Raw genomic sequence first — 19,429 nt, 5'->3', positions numbered from 1 at the left:
CGAAGCATGTTTGTAGTTGATGAAAGATACATTTTGAGTTGTCTATGCATCAGAATGTTGAGTCATTTAACCCACGTGCATTAATCAAGCACCTTTTATTTGGTTCACCTAACAAATAATAATTATTAATTGGTAACTCTCTCTATCAATGCAATGCATGTCCTTTTCAATTGCCGGCAAAGTCTGGCTTCTACTTTAAAAAAACGTATCATTTTGCAGTGCTGCACTGTTTGTTTATATTACCGGTATTCTTTCTATCGCTTTTGAGTGAAAAGTTGTTTTTTTATTTGTTGATTGTGTGGCAATTAAATGAAACCTCAGCAGACCTTTACGAAAGTGACAGTTTTCGATTTCTTAAAGCGGTAAATTTTCATATCGTTCATTTCAAGTTCTATTCGAGGTATTGCATCATAAAATAATTGTCATTATTACTATTTCTAAAGTGGTTTCTAGGCAAGTCCTTTTGAAAAAGAAAAACAAGATTCGGCCCCCAAAAGGATGCGGGCGGGGACGATCAACTGGTATTTTTGTTTTTGTTTATTTGGCCTAAGGCATGATGTTACCGCAAACCTTTCCATTATCGTATTTCCACCGCGCGTGCAAGTTTCAAATCCTCCTTGGCGTCATTACACCATGAACATGGAATTCGGGCTTTAGGTCCCTTTTTGAAAAAATCCTTTCGAAATCACAAGATTGGCTTTGGATTCAGTTCAGGCTCCGTCCTCTCGTCTGAAGCCCTGAGCGCGTAAGCAAAACACGCTCAAAATATTATTGTCAATGCGGGGCCAAGCTAGCCTGAGCCGAATCCAAAGCCGAAGCCGTGGTTTCGAAAAGGGCCTGTGAATGGTTGGTTGGGAACTGGATGAAGTGGACGCTGATTTTTTTCTCTGCCACAAGGTGGCGCTCTACAAGGAAGAGTAACCAGGACCGTGTGTGTGTGCGAAGGCTGTCGACTGAACTCTGACGACGGCGTAGGCTAGGCGCATCCATCTCAATACAATAGATTGCAAGCAAACAACGTTTACTTCCACTTCTTAGGACCCATAATTTATCATTATGGCGTTAATGCCAAGGAGCAACCATGAGTTGAATTCGGTGCGCTATAGATTGAGAATAGATATTTAGACCATGCCAGCGGCGGATGTGTAACGCTTCAACTACAGCACAAAAATTAGTTTCCAAATCTGCTGAAAAATTAAAAAGAGGTAAGTGACGTCATGTAAGGGATAACTTTCCGTACGACGCCACCACTTTTTCATTCACTCATTTTTACAAAAAGGGATATCTCATTGATGTAAATTAGATACTATGTTATTTCATATCGAATGAAAAAGTGGTGGCGCCATACGGAAACTTTTCCCTAGCTAGATTCCTACTTCATACTACTTCTACTACTAGCTAGACTCTGTCTCTTGTTGTACAGTAGTAAGCGGTCCTACTACTTGCCGTCAACTCGCCGAATTGCCGTCAACTCGCCGTCAACTCATTTTCGTGCCGTCAACTCATTAAATTTACATGAAAAATCTATAAAAAGGGGGCACGGAAGTGTTAAGTCTGGGCTAAACTACATATTTCTCATGATGGTTTTCGGTACAAATTCATTCACAAAAACGACTTTGTGTTGATAAAAAAAAAGTACCAATCATTGACATCTTGGGCCAAGACTAATTATTGTGAAAAAGCAAGATGGCGGCCGACAGTTTTTTGGCTTCGAGAATTTTTTTTCACGAGAACAAAAATCAATTTTTATTCCGAAATATGACCTAAAACTTACGCGAATGCTCTTTGAGCTGATACTTTACAGTTCTATGCTTCTTTTGTGGATTTTAAATGTATATTGGAGGAGTTGACGGCGAGTTGACGGCGCAAGTGAGTTGACGGCGAGTTGACGGCAAGTAGTAGGACCGGTAGTAAGTAGTCTAGCTAAACCAAAGTAGTCATGGACTCATGGTCATGGTCTTATGATGAAGTACTACATCCATGGCCTGGGCTAGCCCCACTTTAGCCCCACTTCACTTGTGTGGCCAAGGATAGCTGAATCCTTAATTCAGCTATCCTTGGTCACACAAGTGGGGCTAGGCCAGGGCTACTCCTAGTCCTAGAACTATGAAAAAAGTATGAGGTTTGTCTGGCTATCGTCTCCCGTAACCTCATAATAGGATAATAGGTTGACATGTCTCACAACACAAACGAGGGGGTTTTGGCATTTCGATTATGAGGTCAAATCTCTCTTTTTTTTAAATCCAATCTTGCTTGCCAAAATTAGGCTCTACATGTTCTCTGAACTTTCATTGACCTAGGAAATGGTCCAGTAAATCCACTCCGCAATCTCAAAAAATCTTTAAAATTAAATTCTTACCGTTTTTACTCAGTCCCCACATGGTCCCCATAATATTCCTTTTTTTACCACTACACAACAAATGCGATTGTCTTCGATGCGTTGCGAGGTCACGACACGTGACGATCGTGCACTGATCTTTTTTCCCAGGATGAACATGGAGAGTTATGTGCACACATTCGTCCTAGATCCCGATCCGTGCTTTGCGTACAAAACACGCCCACGCGTCCGGGAACCAAGAGTTAGATCTAGAGTCGTACTACTGGTACCCCGAACGAGCTTCGTGGTTCCCAGACGCGTGCTTATATGTTTTGTGCACCAAGCACGTACCGGGTATATTTTCTTTCCAGGATGAACCTGTGCACATAATTTTCCACATTCGTCCTGGGAAAAAAAAAAACGTGCACAATCGTCACGTATCGTGACCTAGGGGCGTGTGGGAAGTGAATTTCCTGTCCATTTCCAGGTCAAAAACCCAAATGAGAGTTCAAAAAACACGTAGAGCCTAATTTTGGGGAGTTTGATTTAAAAAAAGAGAGATTTGACCTCATAAATCTAAATGCAAAAACCTCCTCGTTTGTGTTGTGAGACATGTCAACCTATGAGGTTTAATACGGGAGACGATAGACGAACAAACCTCATAGTTCTAGGAGTAAGCCTGGGCATGCTGGGTGGGTAATCTGTCGTGTCCGTGGATCGCACAAAACAAGGTCAGTCTGTCTGAGACTCAGTGGCTAGATGCTGGTGGGGATATGGGATGGGGCTGGGTACTAGGCTTGGGCGACTAGTGAAATTTACTGCTCGACTAGTCACGATTCAAATAGTCGCGACTACGACACTAGTCGCGTCCAATGCAAAGATGCATTGTGGCAATGTTTGCCGTAGGCCCGATATTACATAGTAAAATTCAAGCTGAAACGATTAAAAGATTGTGTCAGTGATCGTGTTTTTCGTGACAAGTGTTAAAACAGTGTGGGGAGCCCGTCTCTTCACTGCATGGTGATGACTGAGTTGGTGGCTGGCCACTGTGACATCATATTAAAACTCAACAAAACCATAAGAAGCAAAACATAAGCTGTGCAACCTTTTTCCTTTGGCGACTCACTATTCAGGCATATTTTCAAGAACAAAATGTTTGCTTTCCTTAGATCAACGAAAATCAAGAGCGAATTTGTCCTCGCAGGAAGAATAATCCTTAAAAGGATTTCATACACTATCTAGAAAGCGTTGCATTAGTAATGCTCTTTAGATAAATTTAGGGACACAAAAACCGCTATATTTTTGTGAAAAGTGAAATGTTTTTTCAAAATGCTTTATACAATTTGAAACTGCTGTCTACAGTCTAGATGCTACTAATCAGAAGTCCTAAACACTAGCCAAGTATACTGTTCGACTGTCGATACCACACCAGATCTTTTCATAACCAACACTCCCACAAAAGAGATTTTCACATGGTTGTGTACTGGCAAGTTTACTTTTTATTATAGGTTCTTCCTAAAAATTATCGTTATTAATTATAATTTTAAGGGTGATTACAGACAAACTTCCCTTTAAATTGGGGTTGATTTCTCCGCGTTTTCTTTATTTTGTAGATTGTCTTCTCATCAGTATCCAACCATGGACGCTTCCGAACTAGTCAGTTCTAGGTTTCGCTGGCTCCTTGTCTACATGTCCGACATGTTGGTCCAGGACGACGTAGACAAAGCCGTCTTGTATCTCCGTGATCGGCTGGGGCCCAACTACGACACCATCAACGGGGACGCTCTGAAGTTGTTTGAAGTACTCGAACGAGAGAACCAAATCCACGAGGGTGACACAGAGCTCCTGCGGATGTGCTTGACCACCCTGAAGCGAATCGACATTCTTGAGTCGCTGGACGAGTACGAGAGAGAGCGCCAGGCTGTGACTCGGAAACTCAAGATACGATGCTCCTCCGTCGACGGGCCATTCTTCGGACACCGTGACATCATGGACCAGATTGTTGGTATCCTGGACACTTCCTACGACCATGTGCACATGGTCTGCGTCGCTGGCATGCCGGGTACCGGAAAGACGCGCCTGGCGAACGAGGTATGCCTCAGGCTCCGACAGTTCCACAAGGTGATCTTTGTGGATCTGCGGGAGCTGAAGAACATTGAGGCAATCTTCTTTGCAATCATGCATGCGTTTGGAGTGGAAAGTCGTACCTACGACCCGGAAGTCATGTACGGCAAGTTGAGGTCCTTCGACCCAGCAGAGCATGGTAAGAAAAAGGGAGACTAAACCTACCTTATGTTTTGGCTCCTAATTTGATTCCACTCAAAATGATAGTTTGTCACTGAATAGAGAGGCATGTAGTTCATACAAAGAGTAGAAAGACTGTTGAGAAATCTACCATGATAACACCTGTACAGAATATCTGTAGGGGAGGCTCTGCAAAGAAGCTAGGCTAGCCTGGAAGATGAGTACTTTGTGCCAGTCTGTGTATGTATACATTGTATATCAGTGCAGCGTTGTAGTTGAGACCCGATAGTCCGAGACCTGAAGGTAAAAGACCCAGACCAAGCTCGAGACAAAGGGGTGATTGAGAAAAACTGTTGACTACATCCTGTAATAATCTCTTTTGAATATCTGAGGAGGCGCTGCAAAGAAATGGGACCTGATAGTCCGAGACCAAGACTGAAAACGGGACCTGAAGATCCCAGACTGAGCCAAAGACCAAGATCGAGACCACAAGGTACAGTACCGAGACCCAACACCGAGACCCGACACCGGCAAAACTGGTCTTGAGACCTACACTGCTGGTGCATATGCCTTAGGAAAATAATGTTTTTCTTTCTTTTCTTTTTTAGGTGGTGCTGTTTTGTTCCTAGACAGTGTTGATGACCCTTTAGATCCAGGCTCGGGAGCCTTCCCGAACCCAACCTACGAAGACTTCGTCTCAATGCTGGAGAATATCACAAACCTGGCGAACAAGCGGCTAAAGCTGCTCATCACGTCACGGTTCGGAGTAGAGAAAATACCAGTCAAGAAAGGCTCCATGGATTGCTGGCGACTGGACGGGGAGAACGAACTGGACATGGAGAGCGCTGTGGAGATGGTCAGATACCACGCTGGAAAGACACGTCTTGGTGAGGGCCTACACATATTAATAATAGTGGCTTCTTATTTTACACAAATAGCGTGCATTATCCGTCAGCTCAAGGCGCTTCAACATACAATATTTTCCTGCAAGGTGTGGGACTCTGTTTGAATGATGGGGCCTGCTTCTTTTATGTATAGCACCTTGTAATGGTGTTAACAAGGTGCTGTGGCGCAACGGCTTTACGTCCCATCCGAAGGACAGAGCATCATGGTTAAATGTCTTACTTTGTGAAGCACACAGATGTCACGACCGGGACTCGAACTCACACTCTACTGATCAGAAACAACAGAGTTTGAATCCGGTGCTCTAGACTCAACTGTTTTCAGTTTTATTCTCTGAAAAATTACTCCTTATGCTTGATGGCATTACTTTGATTGCTTCTGCTGATGATGTACATTTAGTTTGTTTATTTTATTAACATTGCAGTGGATGACGATGCAGAAGCATTTGTACGCCTCTGCAGCAAGATTCCCCTTGCTCTCAAGGTAGTCGCCAGCCGCCTCCAAGACCAGACAGTCAAACCTAAGGACCTCCTCCGGTACATTTCACCAGCTTCAGGCGACAGGGAGCAAGGCCTCAACATCACCAAGGCCCTCTCTCACTTCGGGCTGTCGCAGAGCGACCAGATCGGCCCCTGCCTCAAGAACACCATTCAGAATCTGCCGGCTGTGAAACGACGCAATCTGATCAAGCTGGCCGTGATTCCAGGAACGTTCACCCTGAAGGTTGCCCGTGTGATTCTTGGCTACAGACGTAAGCAGCAGGTGGAGCTACAACTGGAGTTGCAGGCTCTCAAGTATCGCAGCCTCCTGGACAGCAAGCAGGAGACGGACTCCAGGTGGTCGCAATCCAAGGAGGACAGCACACGCTACAGCCTGCATCTCTTGCTGCGCTCGTTCGTCCAGCAGTTCGTCCAAGAGACCGAGGGCGAGATGGAAACCCTCTTCAATGAAGCCGAGATGCTCTTTGTGGACTACTACGGTAAGAGGATGAAGAAGCTCGCCAAGTTGCTGCAGAGCAGAGCAGTGGCAGCACTAGGAAACCTTCAGGAAGACTCCGCCAACTACATAAAGGTGAGGAGAGTTATTCTGAGGTTTGTCAGATATGCTTGTTTTAATTACTATCACATGTATGCAACTTTTCCTTTGATAAGCTGAATTCCTCTTTTTGTATTCTCATTTGAGCCATTCAAACTTGAACAAACTTTGAACAAGGCCATTGGAGTTTGTCATCTCCTCCAAGTTACAGTTTCATGCCTGCTATCAGTGATAAGTAAAAGCAAATTTGTTGTTATACATGTACATGTAATACTGAATGTTGGAGCACCATGAGGATCACTGAGTGACGAATTTAAGCGCTATGATAAGAAGCCACTAGATTATTATTATTATTGGTTTATTTAAAAACATCCAAACTTGGCAGCCAGAGGCTGAATTGCATTTAAAATTACAGAGCATAAGAAAATATATATACTATTTTTTAAAATTACAGAAAAACATTAGGATATAAAAATATTTATTTAAGTACAAGTACAAAATACAAGATATTCAAAGACTAAAATACAAAAATACTTTCCACTAGGGAGGCATAACACACCTCTTGCTTATAAACTCTGTTAAGTGCTACTATTCATTTAATATTTTAAAAGAACATAAACAGAAGCACGAAATAAACAATTGCACTACAAGAGCATCCAGCAAGAGGCAAGTTAAAAATAAATAGCAATTTATTGTTTTTATGTAGTTTCTGAAAAGCTCACCTAAATTTCTTACCAGTACCAATACTCAGGAGAAAAAAATGAAGTCATGGGAAAAGGAAGACTAGAGCAGATCATCATTTCTTACTTCATGTACTTGCATGCCACACAAAAAAAACATGATGTGAAAATGCACAATTTTTTGCTGAAACCTCGCAACTGGACTTGATGACATTTTCACAAGGCTCATGTAAATTAACCGCAGACAGTTTCAAGAGCAACGGCTAAAACAGTTGTGCCACGTCACGCGACACGCATAACGCGCACAGCATTCCCATATAAGGAATTGTTCACCCGAGGGCCTTACCATTTCATAGCTGGAGGGGTGTTGTGTTGAAAGAAATGATTGAACAATTTTAATTTTTTGCATTTATTTTACGGTAAAATGATCAAGAACCAGGCCTCGTTGGGTTTAAACCATTTGAAGACCTCTTCACTACACATTGATTCCCTTATTTTATGATTGGAATGAAACTTCAAGAATTATCTACATGTACCTATCCTTTACACTTTTGCAGGCTCTGAACATAATGAAGACTTCCAAAGAGTTTCATGTACCAGACGCGATCTATTGGCTGTATCTCATCGTGGAGATGCTGTTTTTCACCAAGGACCGTCTCAAATTCTACCATGAGAGAGCCCTGTCGGCTAAGGAGCATGGCCAGATGCTGGTTTATGCCGAGAGCAAATGTCATGAGGTATGAAGCAGTTTTTGTTTAAAGCCATTGGAGACTTTCGGTAAGCAGTATTGTCCAAAGGGCTGCACTTCGTGTATCACAACTGATATAAAAAATAACAAACCTGTGAAAATTTAGTAATCGTTTTTTTTTTTTTTAACCCTTTGAAAATTTCAATCCTATATGTATTTAGATATAAACGCAAGTAGATATAAACACAAGTTGGACCCTATCACCCCAGAACTCATCAAACTACATGTACACTGGTTCCCAATCCAACAAAGGATCAACTTCAAGGTCATCATTAAATATTGCATTTGTAATATTGTATTCTATACCACATGTTCTAGATTTCTCTCAACTTAGGTTTGTGCGCTTTATAAGTTTTCATTATTATTATTATTATTATTATTATTATTATTATTATCATTCTCATGTTCAAGGCCTTTCATGAACAAGCCCCGAATTACATTATGGACATGCTGCACTGAGTGCTGGACAGAGACAACTAATGTTGATCAAATAGCTCCTGCTCACCATAGATTGTTTTGACAAGAACATGCCACATCACTTTTTCTATATGCATGATATAGAACCAAACTAGATTAAACTTGCAAGTCTACAGTGTTTGATTTAACAAAGATAGTCCTAACTTTGGAGTATCATCTTGGGACTCTTTTGAAGTCCACCCCATGGACACAACATCCCTCAACACAGCTAAAAATTGTTTGATCTCTTCTGTGCCTTAGCGCCTTTGAGCAAACCTTCGATTTATAAGGCGCTTTGTAAATAATTATGTAGGCCTATGCTTGATTGATTGATTTGTACAGGTGTACCAACTGATGGACCTTGGCCACACAGTCGAAGTCCTCCTGCCTATGATTCAAGAAGCTGAAGACGAATTGAAAAAGCTGGATACAACGACAATCGGCGTACAACTCGGCCTCGCCACCTGCTATCACTTCCGCGGAGACATCTACCTTCGAAACAGAAAATGGGCGGACGCCATCCCGCAGCTCGAAAGATGTCTGGCCATCCGTCGGGCTCACCTGAAAGAAGACGACCTCTTGACCGCCCGGGCATACAACTCTCTTGGTGGAGCCTACCAAGACAAAGCGATGATCGATCCCGGGCTCGCTCCGGCGTTCATCAGAAGCGAGAAGGAGAGAGGGAAAGATTGTTACCGGAAAGCGCTAGCTATTTGTCGCAGGAAGACGGGGGCTCATGGACAACATTTAGAAGTACCTACATTTCTCATGAATTTAGGTAAGAAGTAATTACAAGATACATTTTTAAAGACACTGGACACCTTTGGTAATTGTCAAAGACCAGTCGTCTCACTTGGTGTATCTCAACAGCTGTTGATAGTATAAAACATTGTGAGAAGCAGCTCTCTCTGAAGCAAGGTAGTTTTTGAGAAAGAAGTAATTTCTCAGTAAAAAAAACACACATCTTCATGTGACAAGGGTGTTTTTTCTTTCATTGATATCTCGCAACTTCGACCAATTGAGCTCCAATTTTCACAGGTTAGTTATTTTGTGCATATATGTTGAGATACACCAAGGGAGACGACTGGTCTTTGACAATTACCAATAGTGTCCGTCTTTATGTATCCAAATGAAAACAGTTAAAATGCATGCTGTCAGGGCTCAAGAAGTTTCTATCTCATTTTGGTTCTTGTCTAGCACAATGTTTTTTGGTCCAGTAAACAGTTTGAGAAACCACCCCTTTGCAAGGTGACCCATGCTGCCAGACCATGCCAGAAACACCAGGGCAAACCCCCTTCTCTTTGCTGTAACTATAACTGGGTTCCTTTTGTATGTATTTAAAAAACATACCTACGTGTACATCATTACATGAATGACTTTATGTTCTATACAGGCCCAATTTTATAAAGCTGTTTCGCAGAAAATTCTAGTTGAAAAGTGTCTCTGATATTCAAGCCAAAAATCCAGCATGCAGGAGCGTAATGTAGTTCCTCAGCGCTGGTTAAGCCGGTGTCTCTTTTCAGGATGTCTGCAAAGGAGAGACATCTTCTCCCATGAGAAGCCTTGCCTTGTGTGGGCTCCCAGAGGATGGTTGGGCAAGTGTCAATCTCCGAGTGGCAGACACAGTGCCCAGCAAGCTTGAGGCGCCCTTCACAGATCTTTTCTGTAGCCTTTGGCCAGCCGGCATACAGGTTGGAGTTCCTTCAATAATTAGTTTTTCTTATCTTCGTGTAGGTACCTGCCTCCATGATATGGAAGATTATGAAGGTGCGGTGGACTACTACAAACAGGCCATGGAACAGGAGAGACTGCTCGGAATGGAAGGAACGGACAAAATGTTTACTTCCCTCAAGAATATTGCTATGAGCTACTACGAGATGGGAAAGTAAGCAAATAGCTTCAAAAGTTTCAGCTACAGGTTTTTTTTATTATTAGTACCATTATTTTTTATTTTATTTTATTTTATTTATTATATTTTTTCGGGGGGGGGGGTGTTTCTTTCAATCTGGGTGGTCTTGTTGGTATGACATTGCCCTAAAAAGACACAGTTTCGTGGGTTCAAATCTCACCAGAGTATTGTCTGATTTTTTTCATAACATACATCGGCGCAAGGGTAAAACCAAAATGAATGTTATTAAATATAATTAGCTATACTACATTGACACAAAAAAATGATGTTACAGACATGTAATCTAGTATTTTTCTATAAATAGCTCTGCTTAAGCCTGTTTTCAAGGCGTTTTCAACAAACATTTCCCTTCTGGTTAGATAGTCTCTTCTCCAGTCGTCATTATTCATCAGTTTCTATTTCTTCAACCACAAAAGCTATTTTGACAATCTATACATCATATGAAAGGGCTTTACGTACTTCACAAAACGGGGTGTGTTGGTGACCATGTAGGCCAAAGCGATTGCTTGCTTTGATTGGAACTTTTTTTATTGTGACTAGTAAAGTGTACTTGTGAAACGACCCCTTTCACACATCCGAACACCTAGAGTTTGTTTTACAAGTATGTTGAGTAAATCACTAATTTATAACCAACAGCTATGATGATGCAATCCCCATCGCCAGACAGGCCATGGAGGGCCGTAAACGTCTCCTTGAGGTACACCCGCTGACCGCTCGCAGCGTCTACTTCGTCGGCTCGCTCAACCTCGTCAACAAGAACTACAAGGAGGCCCGGAAGTACCTGGACGAGGCACTGACGATGGAGGAGGAGCTCTGGAGGAAAGGGATGGCTCACAGCATCGATTGGCCGAGACTCAAGAACAAGCTAGAGTTCTTGCTGACAAAACTCGGGAAGTCGACGACTCTGTCGGCTTACAAGCGACGCTTCAGGGTAAGATCAAATAAATATCTTTACTTTTTTTGGGGGGGGGGGTAGCTAAGTCTGTGTTTTGTTGTCTGTGTATTATCTTTGTTGCATATGGAATACAAAAAAAATACAAAATTAAAAAACATCTTAAAATATAAGGTTGATTAGAGCCATTATACACTTTCGGAAAAAGAAAAAAAAAAGGTTCACAGATTTACAAATAACTTACAGGGTTTACAGAAGGTTATGGTGAAAGACTTCTCTTGAAATGTTATTCCTTGAAATGCTTTACTTTTTGAGAGAACATTAAAACAATTATCAATTCTCGACATCAAGAATTACAGATTTTTTTTAAACACATGTCATGACACGGTGTAACGTGCGGAAACAAGGGTGGGTTTTCCCGTTATTTTCTCCCGGCTCCGATGACCGATTGAGCCTAAATTTTCACAGGATTGTTATTTTATATATAAGTTGTGATACAAGAAGTGTGGGCCTTTGGACAATATGTTTACCGAAATTGTCCAATGGCTTAAAAGCTAAATGACTAAGGCGTCGGCGTGGTGGTATCTTCCCTCGCCTTCCGCCCTGATTAAAATCACTACAGGGGCACTATGTGGATTGAGTTTTTAGTCTCTACCTAACTAGATGGGTTTCCCAGGGAATAATTCTCTTTGGTATTCCTACAACATCTAAGACTGAACCTTTCTTCCGTGTGTTTTCTTCAGTGGGTTCTTGGCTAGTACAGTGATGACGTTCACTTCTCTGAGAGTCCTTGGATTCACAACTAGAATCAATAAAATGTAATGAAAGCCTGGGTCACGGTCACCTCAAAGCGGACTTGAAGAACTTTGGTGGTGTAGTAAATCATTATAATGTGCAGACAGCAAAAAAGTAACTCAGCTGTTGTACAAGCACCTATAATTTTAAAATTGTTACTAAAAATTGTAAATGAAAATACCATGAGACGGACAATTTATTCACGGTGATTTTGACACATTGTTTGTGAAAATTGGTCGAGTGTTGTTGTCGCGGTATGTGCTTACAGTTGAAAAGTGCCCATTTCCATTGTTGCAGGAACTCCTATTGACATGATCGTCTCTCCTCTGATTCAGCGTGAAGTTAATAGCGGGAAGTTTCAAAAGCGGTTCTTGTCAATAGGAGTTACTGCAACAATGAAAATTGGCACTTTCATCTGTAAGCACTTACTGCGACAACAATATTTGACCGATTATAACAAACGAGGTGTAAAAATCACCGTAATAAAAATTTTTCCGTCTCCTGGTATTTTCGTTTTCAGAATACGAGTAACGAGTTTAAAATTATAGGTGCTTTTACAACAGCCGAGTTACTTTGTTTGCTGTCTTCAGTAAAGAGTGTAGTAAAGTATAGGGTGTCGTGACCGAGTGGATAAGAGCACCGAACTCAAGCTGTGGTGCTTCTGTTCAGCAGAGTGTGGGTTTGAATCCTGGTCGTTACACTTGTGTCCCTGAGCAAGACACTTAAACTATAATTGCTTCTCTCCACCCAGGAGTAAATGGGTACCTGTGAGGGCAGAGATGGTTCTTGTGATTGATTTAGCCGAGTAGCGCATATTAATGTTGCACAGGCTGCATATTCCCCACCAGGGAGCTGAGATGGTGGTTTAAGGAGTAAATCAAGGCCCAGTGACCAGGGGTAATAATGTGAAGCGCTTTGGGACGCCCTGCGGATGTGAAAAGCGCTAGAAAAATAAACTGGCTATTATTAATAATATTATTAAAGTACTCCGAGAATTCTGATGAGTTTTATTTTCTTTCCAGGAAGCAGAGAATAAGAGCAACCAGCACAAGCCCAAACTGGAAGTCCAAGATGCTAGTGAGACGGACTCGTCAATCTCAACATGTAAAGTTTTCTTTCACTTGATTGCATCAATAGCAGAATCAATCCTCAAGGAGAAATATTTCCATTGTGAAAATCTGTCCTTGACTTAAAGGCACTGGACACTATTGGTAACTATTCAAAATAATGTTTAGCATAACAACTTACTAACGAGCAATGGAGAGCTGTTGGAAGTATAAAAAGCATCTGAAAGCTCACACTTTGTGTGGCAAGGGTGTTTTTTCTTCTGTTATTACATGTATCTCGCACTTTTGACGACCAATTGAGTTCAAGTTTTCACAGGTTTGTTTTTTGTGCATATTATGTTGAGATACACCGAGTGAGGAAATTGGTCTTTGACAATTACCAAATGTGTCCAGTGTTTCTAATACTTGGCTTGGAAGTGTTGATACTTGGACTTGAGACTTGCTCTGGAAGTCTCAAGACCTCTCTTTTCATTCATGTATACAAAATCCTCCTCACCCAATCTCCATCATATCTGGTTGAACTTGTTCATTCCCACAACTCCAATACTGCTGATGAATACAGGCAAGTCTCCGCTCATCAGCTGACCAGACCCGGCTTTCCGTTCCTAGAACTACATGTAGACGGAAAGCTGGGACAAGCTCATTCTCCATAGCTGCCCCCGCCTATGGAATGAGCTCCCAGCAGGTCTGAGAGAGGCCTGTATTCAAAAGCCTCTATTCAAAAGACATTTCTTTTTCCCCACCCAGCCTAGTTTGTTTGTTTGTCTTTTGTTGTCATAGTCTCATGTAAAGCGCTCTGTTCTCCGTAGAGCGCTAAATAAATGCTTCATATTATTATTATTATTATTATTATTATTATTATTATTATTATTATTATTATTATTATTATTATTATTATTATTATTATTATTTAGACTTGCCCTGAAAGACTTTGGACTTGACGTGAAAGACCTTGAGACTTGACTTGCGACTTGCTCTAAAACACTTCTTATTTGACTTGAGACTTGACTTGAAAGACCTTGATATTTGCCTTGCGACTTGCTCTGAAACACTTCAGACTTGACTTGAGACTTGACCTAAAAGACGTGAGACTTGACCTGAAAGACCTAGACTTGACTCGGGACTTGCTCTGAAACACTTCAGACTTGAATTGAGGCTTGACCTAAAAGACTTGACTTGAAAGACCTTGAGACTTGACTTTCGACTTGCTCTGAAACACTTCAGATTTAACTACTTGACATAAAATACTTTGGGCCTGATAACTTGAAACTTGCTCTGAAAGACTGGGGATTTGACTTAAGGCTTGACCTGAACAACATGGAACTTGAATGGCAAATGGAGATGGCCTTGAAAATTGAATTGAAAGATGGGGAACTTGACTTGAGACAAGAGTGGTGCAAATGTTTCAGCCACTAAGGACTGCAGAACGTTGTAGGCATGAATGAAAAACAAGCAGAAGTTGATCAATGAGAATTTTTTTTTTTACTTGACTTATTACTTGGGCTAAAAATGTTGATACTTGGACTTGAGACTTGCTCTGGAAGTCTCAAGACATCTCTTAGAATATTACAGTCGAGCGAACTGAGACATTGCAAAAATGTGACCCACTCTGTGAAAATGAGTCAGATTTCGCCCAATGCATTATTAAGTTATGGACAGTTTAATGTGGAAAATGTAATAAAAAAACAAATAAAAAAAAACATAGTTGCATGGTTAACCTTTAGAACACTTACTTTTAGGCAATAAAGCTTCAAATACAACAATTTTGTGGTCATTTTGTGGTCATCTAATTTGCATCCTTTTGCACGATATGGTAGTTTAAAAAATTTCATTTTACTTGTAATTCGTTTTTCACAAAAAATGGTGTAGTGGCTTATTTCAAACAGGAGTAACTCAGCAACGCGATACACCCCAAAGCTTAGACACATACCAAATTACTGCTGCTGATGTTTTCTTTCCAGCCATTCATATAACTCAATTCTTGAAATTGCCTACATGTACATGTGACTCATTTTCACAGAGCGTGTCACAAATGAGTAGTTAATTTGTTCCTGGACTTGTTAGCAAGAATCTGTATATTTATTTTTTTGTGTTATCTATTCTTCAGCAACTGACAGTGAGTCCTTGTTGAAAAGGAAGAGGGGATCTTGTTCAAGCACAGATTCCTCAGTAGAAGACGAGGCCAAACTCCATCGTCAAGTAACTCCCGCTGATAGTAATTTGCGCCATTCGTCAGTTGAGGGCGAGGCCAAACTTCATCGTCGAGTAGATTCTGCTGAGAGTAATTTGCCCCAGGAGAGTAAGTCAGCCTGTACCTCCACCAGTTGCCCAAACCTAGGCTAGGGCTGTTGGTCAAGCTTGGGCTCTGGGGCAATCTTCATTATGTCATATTTAAAAAAGAAATACCATTTGCATCTCTGGTCGCAAAAAGACCTCAAACACTCACAAATTTGAGAAACGACTTCTGCAAGAATCATTTCTGTTTCTCAGATTCCGTTGTTTGGGTGAATAACTACCCAAACTATATATTCTTCCAAGAATAAACAAAATAGTTCATTCAATGAGGAGAAGGGAAATAATTAATGGGAAGGTACACGTTTGGTAATTATCAAAGACCAGTGTCCCCACTTGGTGTATACCATCATATACATAAAATAACAAGCCTGTGAAAATTTGAGCTCAATTGGTCATCGGTGTTGCGATAAAATGATGAAAGAAAAAACACCCTTGTTGGCAAATTTGTGTCATGTGTGCTTTCAGATAGAAATAAAAGACTTCTACATAGGTAGAAGTCTTCAATTATTTTAGTGAGAAAATACCTCTTTCTCAAAGACTATGTTACTTCAGGGGGAGTCGTTTCCCACAATGTTGTATACTACCAACAGCTCCCCAATGCTCGTTACCAAGTCAGTTTTTAATTTAATATTTGTTTTGAGTAATTACCAAACGTGTACACCTTCCCTTTAATGCAAAATTGTTGCACGATCAGGGATGAACATGAAGGAAAGCTAAATTTCTAGATTTTTACACTATGACTTTTTGTCTTTTTCTTTGTAAGATTTGCAAATGATCATATGATTTTTGTATATTTCCTAGGAGACGTACATGCACATATAGAGACCAAGCCGAAAGGCAAGAAAAGACGTTCCAACAATGATGCGGATGACTATGTGGAGACGGACTCCAGCATCACGAGCGTTTCTGGGTTCTCCATGAAAATGAGACTGGACGACAATATCACAGTTCATTTCCCACCAGCCGCTCCAGTCGGTAAGTGTCAACCCTTCTTCGCCCAGGCATGAAATTATTCCTACTTTTCCTATTTATTTTTGCCCATCGAAAAATCAGAAAAATGGTGATTAAAAGGCACTGGACACTATCGGTAGTTACTCAAAATAAGTATTTTCATAAAACCTTTCTTGATTACGAGTAATGGGGAGAGGTTGATGGTATAAAACATTGTGAGAAACGGCTCCCTCTGAAGTGACGTAGTTTTCGAGAAAGAAGTAATTTTCCATGAATTTGATTTTGAGACCTCAGATTAAGAATTTGAGGTCTCGTAATCAAGCATCTGCAAGCACACAACTTCGTGTGACCATGGTGCGACTTTTTATTTCATTAATATTTCACAACTGCGACGATCAATTGAGCTCAAATTTTCACAGGTTTGTTATTTTAAGCATATGTTGAGATACACCAACTGCGAAGACAAGTCTTTGACAATTACCAGTAGTGTCCAGTGTCTTTAATAAAATAGCTTGAACACAAACATTTAACCACCATATGAACAAGTACGTAGGGCAGCCGTTGTGCTCAAATATTTATTGCACTACTGTTGTCCATGGATCAAATATGCCTGATACCTTTACCTCTTGTCAGTGTACATGTACATGTACCTCTCGTCAAGTGTTGTGGCAGAGCAGATAAGAGCACCAAACTGGAGCTCTGGTGTATCAGTGTAGGCTTGAGTCCTGGTCATGACACTTTAGTCCTTAATCATTATTGCTGCGACCTTCGGATGGGATGTACATGTATAAAGCCATACATGTAGGTCCCATGTGCTGCGTTAATGCTCATAAGAACCCAGTGCACTTACCATGATGAAGAGAGTGTGTTCCTGGCTTGATCAACAGCATATTGTGCCGCATATTGTGCCACAGCACCTTGTAAACAGTTACTTGGTGCTCTACAGGAAAATGTCTCATACATGCAGAGCAGATAAGAGCACCGAACTCAAGCTCTGGTGTTTCTGATCAGCAGAGTGTGGGTTTGAGTTACGGTCATGACACTTTAGTCCTTAATCATTATTGCTGCGTCCTTCGGATGGGATGTGTAAAGCCATACATGTACATGTAGGTCCCATGTGCTGCGTTAATGCTCGTAAGAACCCAGTGCACTTACCATGATGAAGAGAGTGTGTTCCTGGCTTGATCAACAGCATATTGTGGGTTTGAGTTACGGTCATGACACTTTAGTCCTTAATCATTATTGCTGCGTCCTTCGGATGGGATGTATAAAGCCATAAATGTAGGTCCAGTGTGTTGTGTTATGAAAAACATGTTACCCTTGGGTTAATGCCTTTAATTCTATCCCTGAGCAGGGTTAAATATTTCCAGAGAATTTCCCAGGTATTCCTTTAGTGTAAAAAGGGCTTTAGTAATACTTCCGCCATGCAAAGTTTTCAATCCGACTTTTTTAAGGACCAACCTCTAATTGTTGCTAAAAAAATTAAAATAATTTTGTTCTACCTGAATTTTATTTCATGACTTTTAAAGACGAAGAAGAGGTGAGCTACAAGTGGCCACGCTGTGTCATCAGCTAGTGACAGAGGTCAAGGTCAGAGATCAAGGTCAAAGGTCAAAGTGTAATGTAGTTGGGTCAACATGAGTGAGAGTCTGACACAGTAAAAAGGATAGATTTTAAATGTGATAATTATGAGGGTTTACATCATTGCAATTCTTTGGGTTTTATTCCAAAAGTTAAGAAATTGCAACAGTTGGGGGTTTAAAGCCCACTAAAATGAACTAATTATATATGCTTTACTGGATTGCAATAGTTTGTGTTATGTCATATGTGAAGATCCAACAATTTGGGGAGTTGCAAGGGTGAGGGGTTCCAATCCCAACCCCACTACCGACTCGGGGGAAGGTATAGAGCAAACAGTGCTTAACATCCATCGTACAGGGGTAACAAACAATTGTATTCAATATCTCTCCGTAGTAGTCTGACATTTTTTTATTTTTTGTTTAAATGTAACTAAAATTGCCTTTATCTTTGTGTGCGTTTCTTAACAAGGAAATAAATGATGGCTTGTTCTTAAGCTAAAAAAAAAAATAGAAAAGCTTTCAAATTTAATCGTACTCGGTTTACATTATTAATTGTGTGTTGTATTTTTTATCCCTCAGTACTAGTCTGACATCTATTTTTTTTTTAATGTTACTGAAATCTTCTAACTTTGTGTGTGTTTGTTAAAAAGAATATTAATGATGGCTTGTTCTTACAGTCTTAAGTTTTAAAAAAACTAGTTCAGCTTTAAGTTAACATTTAATCGTACTAAGTTTACATTTTTAATTGTGAATTGTTCTTTCTCAGCAAACTTCTCTTTGAAAAAGAGAAACTGTAGATATAGATATAATTGTGTGTCACAATTACTCAGTAAGCGTTTTAATACACAGTGTTATTTTATTCCAGAATTGTACATTCCAAGAGCAGCCCAATAATCGTAAGTTAAAGACAGTGGACACTATTGGTAATTGTCAAAGACAAGTCTTCTCACTACATGTACATGTATCTCAACATATGCATAAAATAACAAACCTGTGAAAATTTGAGCTCAATTGCTCGTCGGAGTTGCAAGATAGCTATGAAAGAAAAAAACATCCTTGTCCCACGAAGTTGTGTGCTTTTAGATGGTTGATTTCGAGACCTAAGATTCTAAACTTGAGTTCTCGAAATCAAATTCGTGGAAAATTAATTCTTTCTCGAAAACTACGTCACTTCAGAGGGAGGCGTTTCTCACAATGTTTTAATACTATCAACCTCTCCCCATTTTTCGTTACCAGTTGATGTTTTATGCTGAAAGATACTTTGAGTAATTACCAATAGTGTCCACTGCCTTTAAATCAAAGTAGAGCAAGTGCTTTTGCATTCTACGCAAAATAAGGTCTTAAACAGGGTGTCTATAAAAAAATATATACAAACACTTTTGAAATAGCTGCTGAATAAAAAAGATGAGTCTGGGGGAAAAGGTTTATACACTGTATGTATGGATAGCTTATCATCTCAACTTTCATATGACACCAATAAGTCCTGAAATAATTCATGCTTGGGTAAGCACGGCTCACTTTTGTAAAGTGTATGAAAATTAGGTTGCGCAGGAATTA

The 19,429-nt window shown here is 40.5% G+C and overlaps 1 protein-coding gene across 1 annotated transcript; it reads left to right on the top strand.

Annotated features, from left to right (window-relative positions):
* Nucleotides 1-989: 989 nt before the first annotated feature.
* LOC117298534 lies at nucleotides 990-18,844 on the top strand. Its single transcript, XM_033781839.1, has 12 exons — nucleotides 990-1,205; nucleotides 3,931-4,580; nucleotides 5,170-5,448; nucleotides 5,889-6,535; nucleotides 7,737-7,916; nucleotides 8,726-9,161; nucleotides 10,118-10,268; nucleotides 10,929-11,223; nucleotides 13,002-13,083; nucleotides 15,154-15,345; nucleotides 16,143-16,316; nucleotides 17,822-18,844. Exons 2-12 carry the CDS (start codon nucleotides 3,956-3,958, stop codon nucleotides 17,866-17,868), a joined length of 3,108 nt encoding a protein of 1,035 aa, XP_033637730.1. The 5' UTR covers nucleotides 990-1,205; nucleotides 3,931-3,955; the 3' UTR covers nucleotides 17,869-18,844.
* Nucleotides 18,845-19,429: the final 585 nt, after the last annotated feature.

Source organism: Asterias rubens, chromosome 13, assembly GCF_902459465.1.
Source record: "Asterias rubens chromosome 13, eAstRub1.3, whole genome shotgun sequence".
Lineage (NCBI taxonomy): Eukaryota > Metazoa > Echinodermata > Asteroidea > Forcipulatida > Asteriidae > Asterias > Asterias rubens.
The sequence above is the reverse complement of the archived record's forward strand: the minus strand, read 5'-3'. Positions and strand labels throughout refer to the sequence as shown.

Excerpts from the sequence above, each read along its gene's own strand:
- LOC117298534 (XM_033781839.1), top strand. The coding sequence starts at position 3,956 with ATGGACGCTTCCGAACTAGTCAGTTCTAGGTTTCGCTGGCTCCTTGTC. Across the intron at positions 4,581-5,169 it reads CTTCGACCCAGCAGAGCATG|GTGGTGCTGTTTTGTTCCTA; the intron begins GTAAGAAAAAGG and ends TTTCTTTTTTAG. Across the intron at positions 7,917-8,725 it reads CCGAGAGCAAATGTCATGAG|GTGTACCAACTGATGGACCT; the intron begins GTATGAAGCAGT and ends TGATTTGTACAG.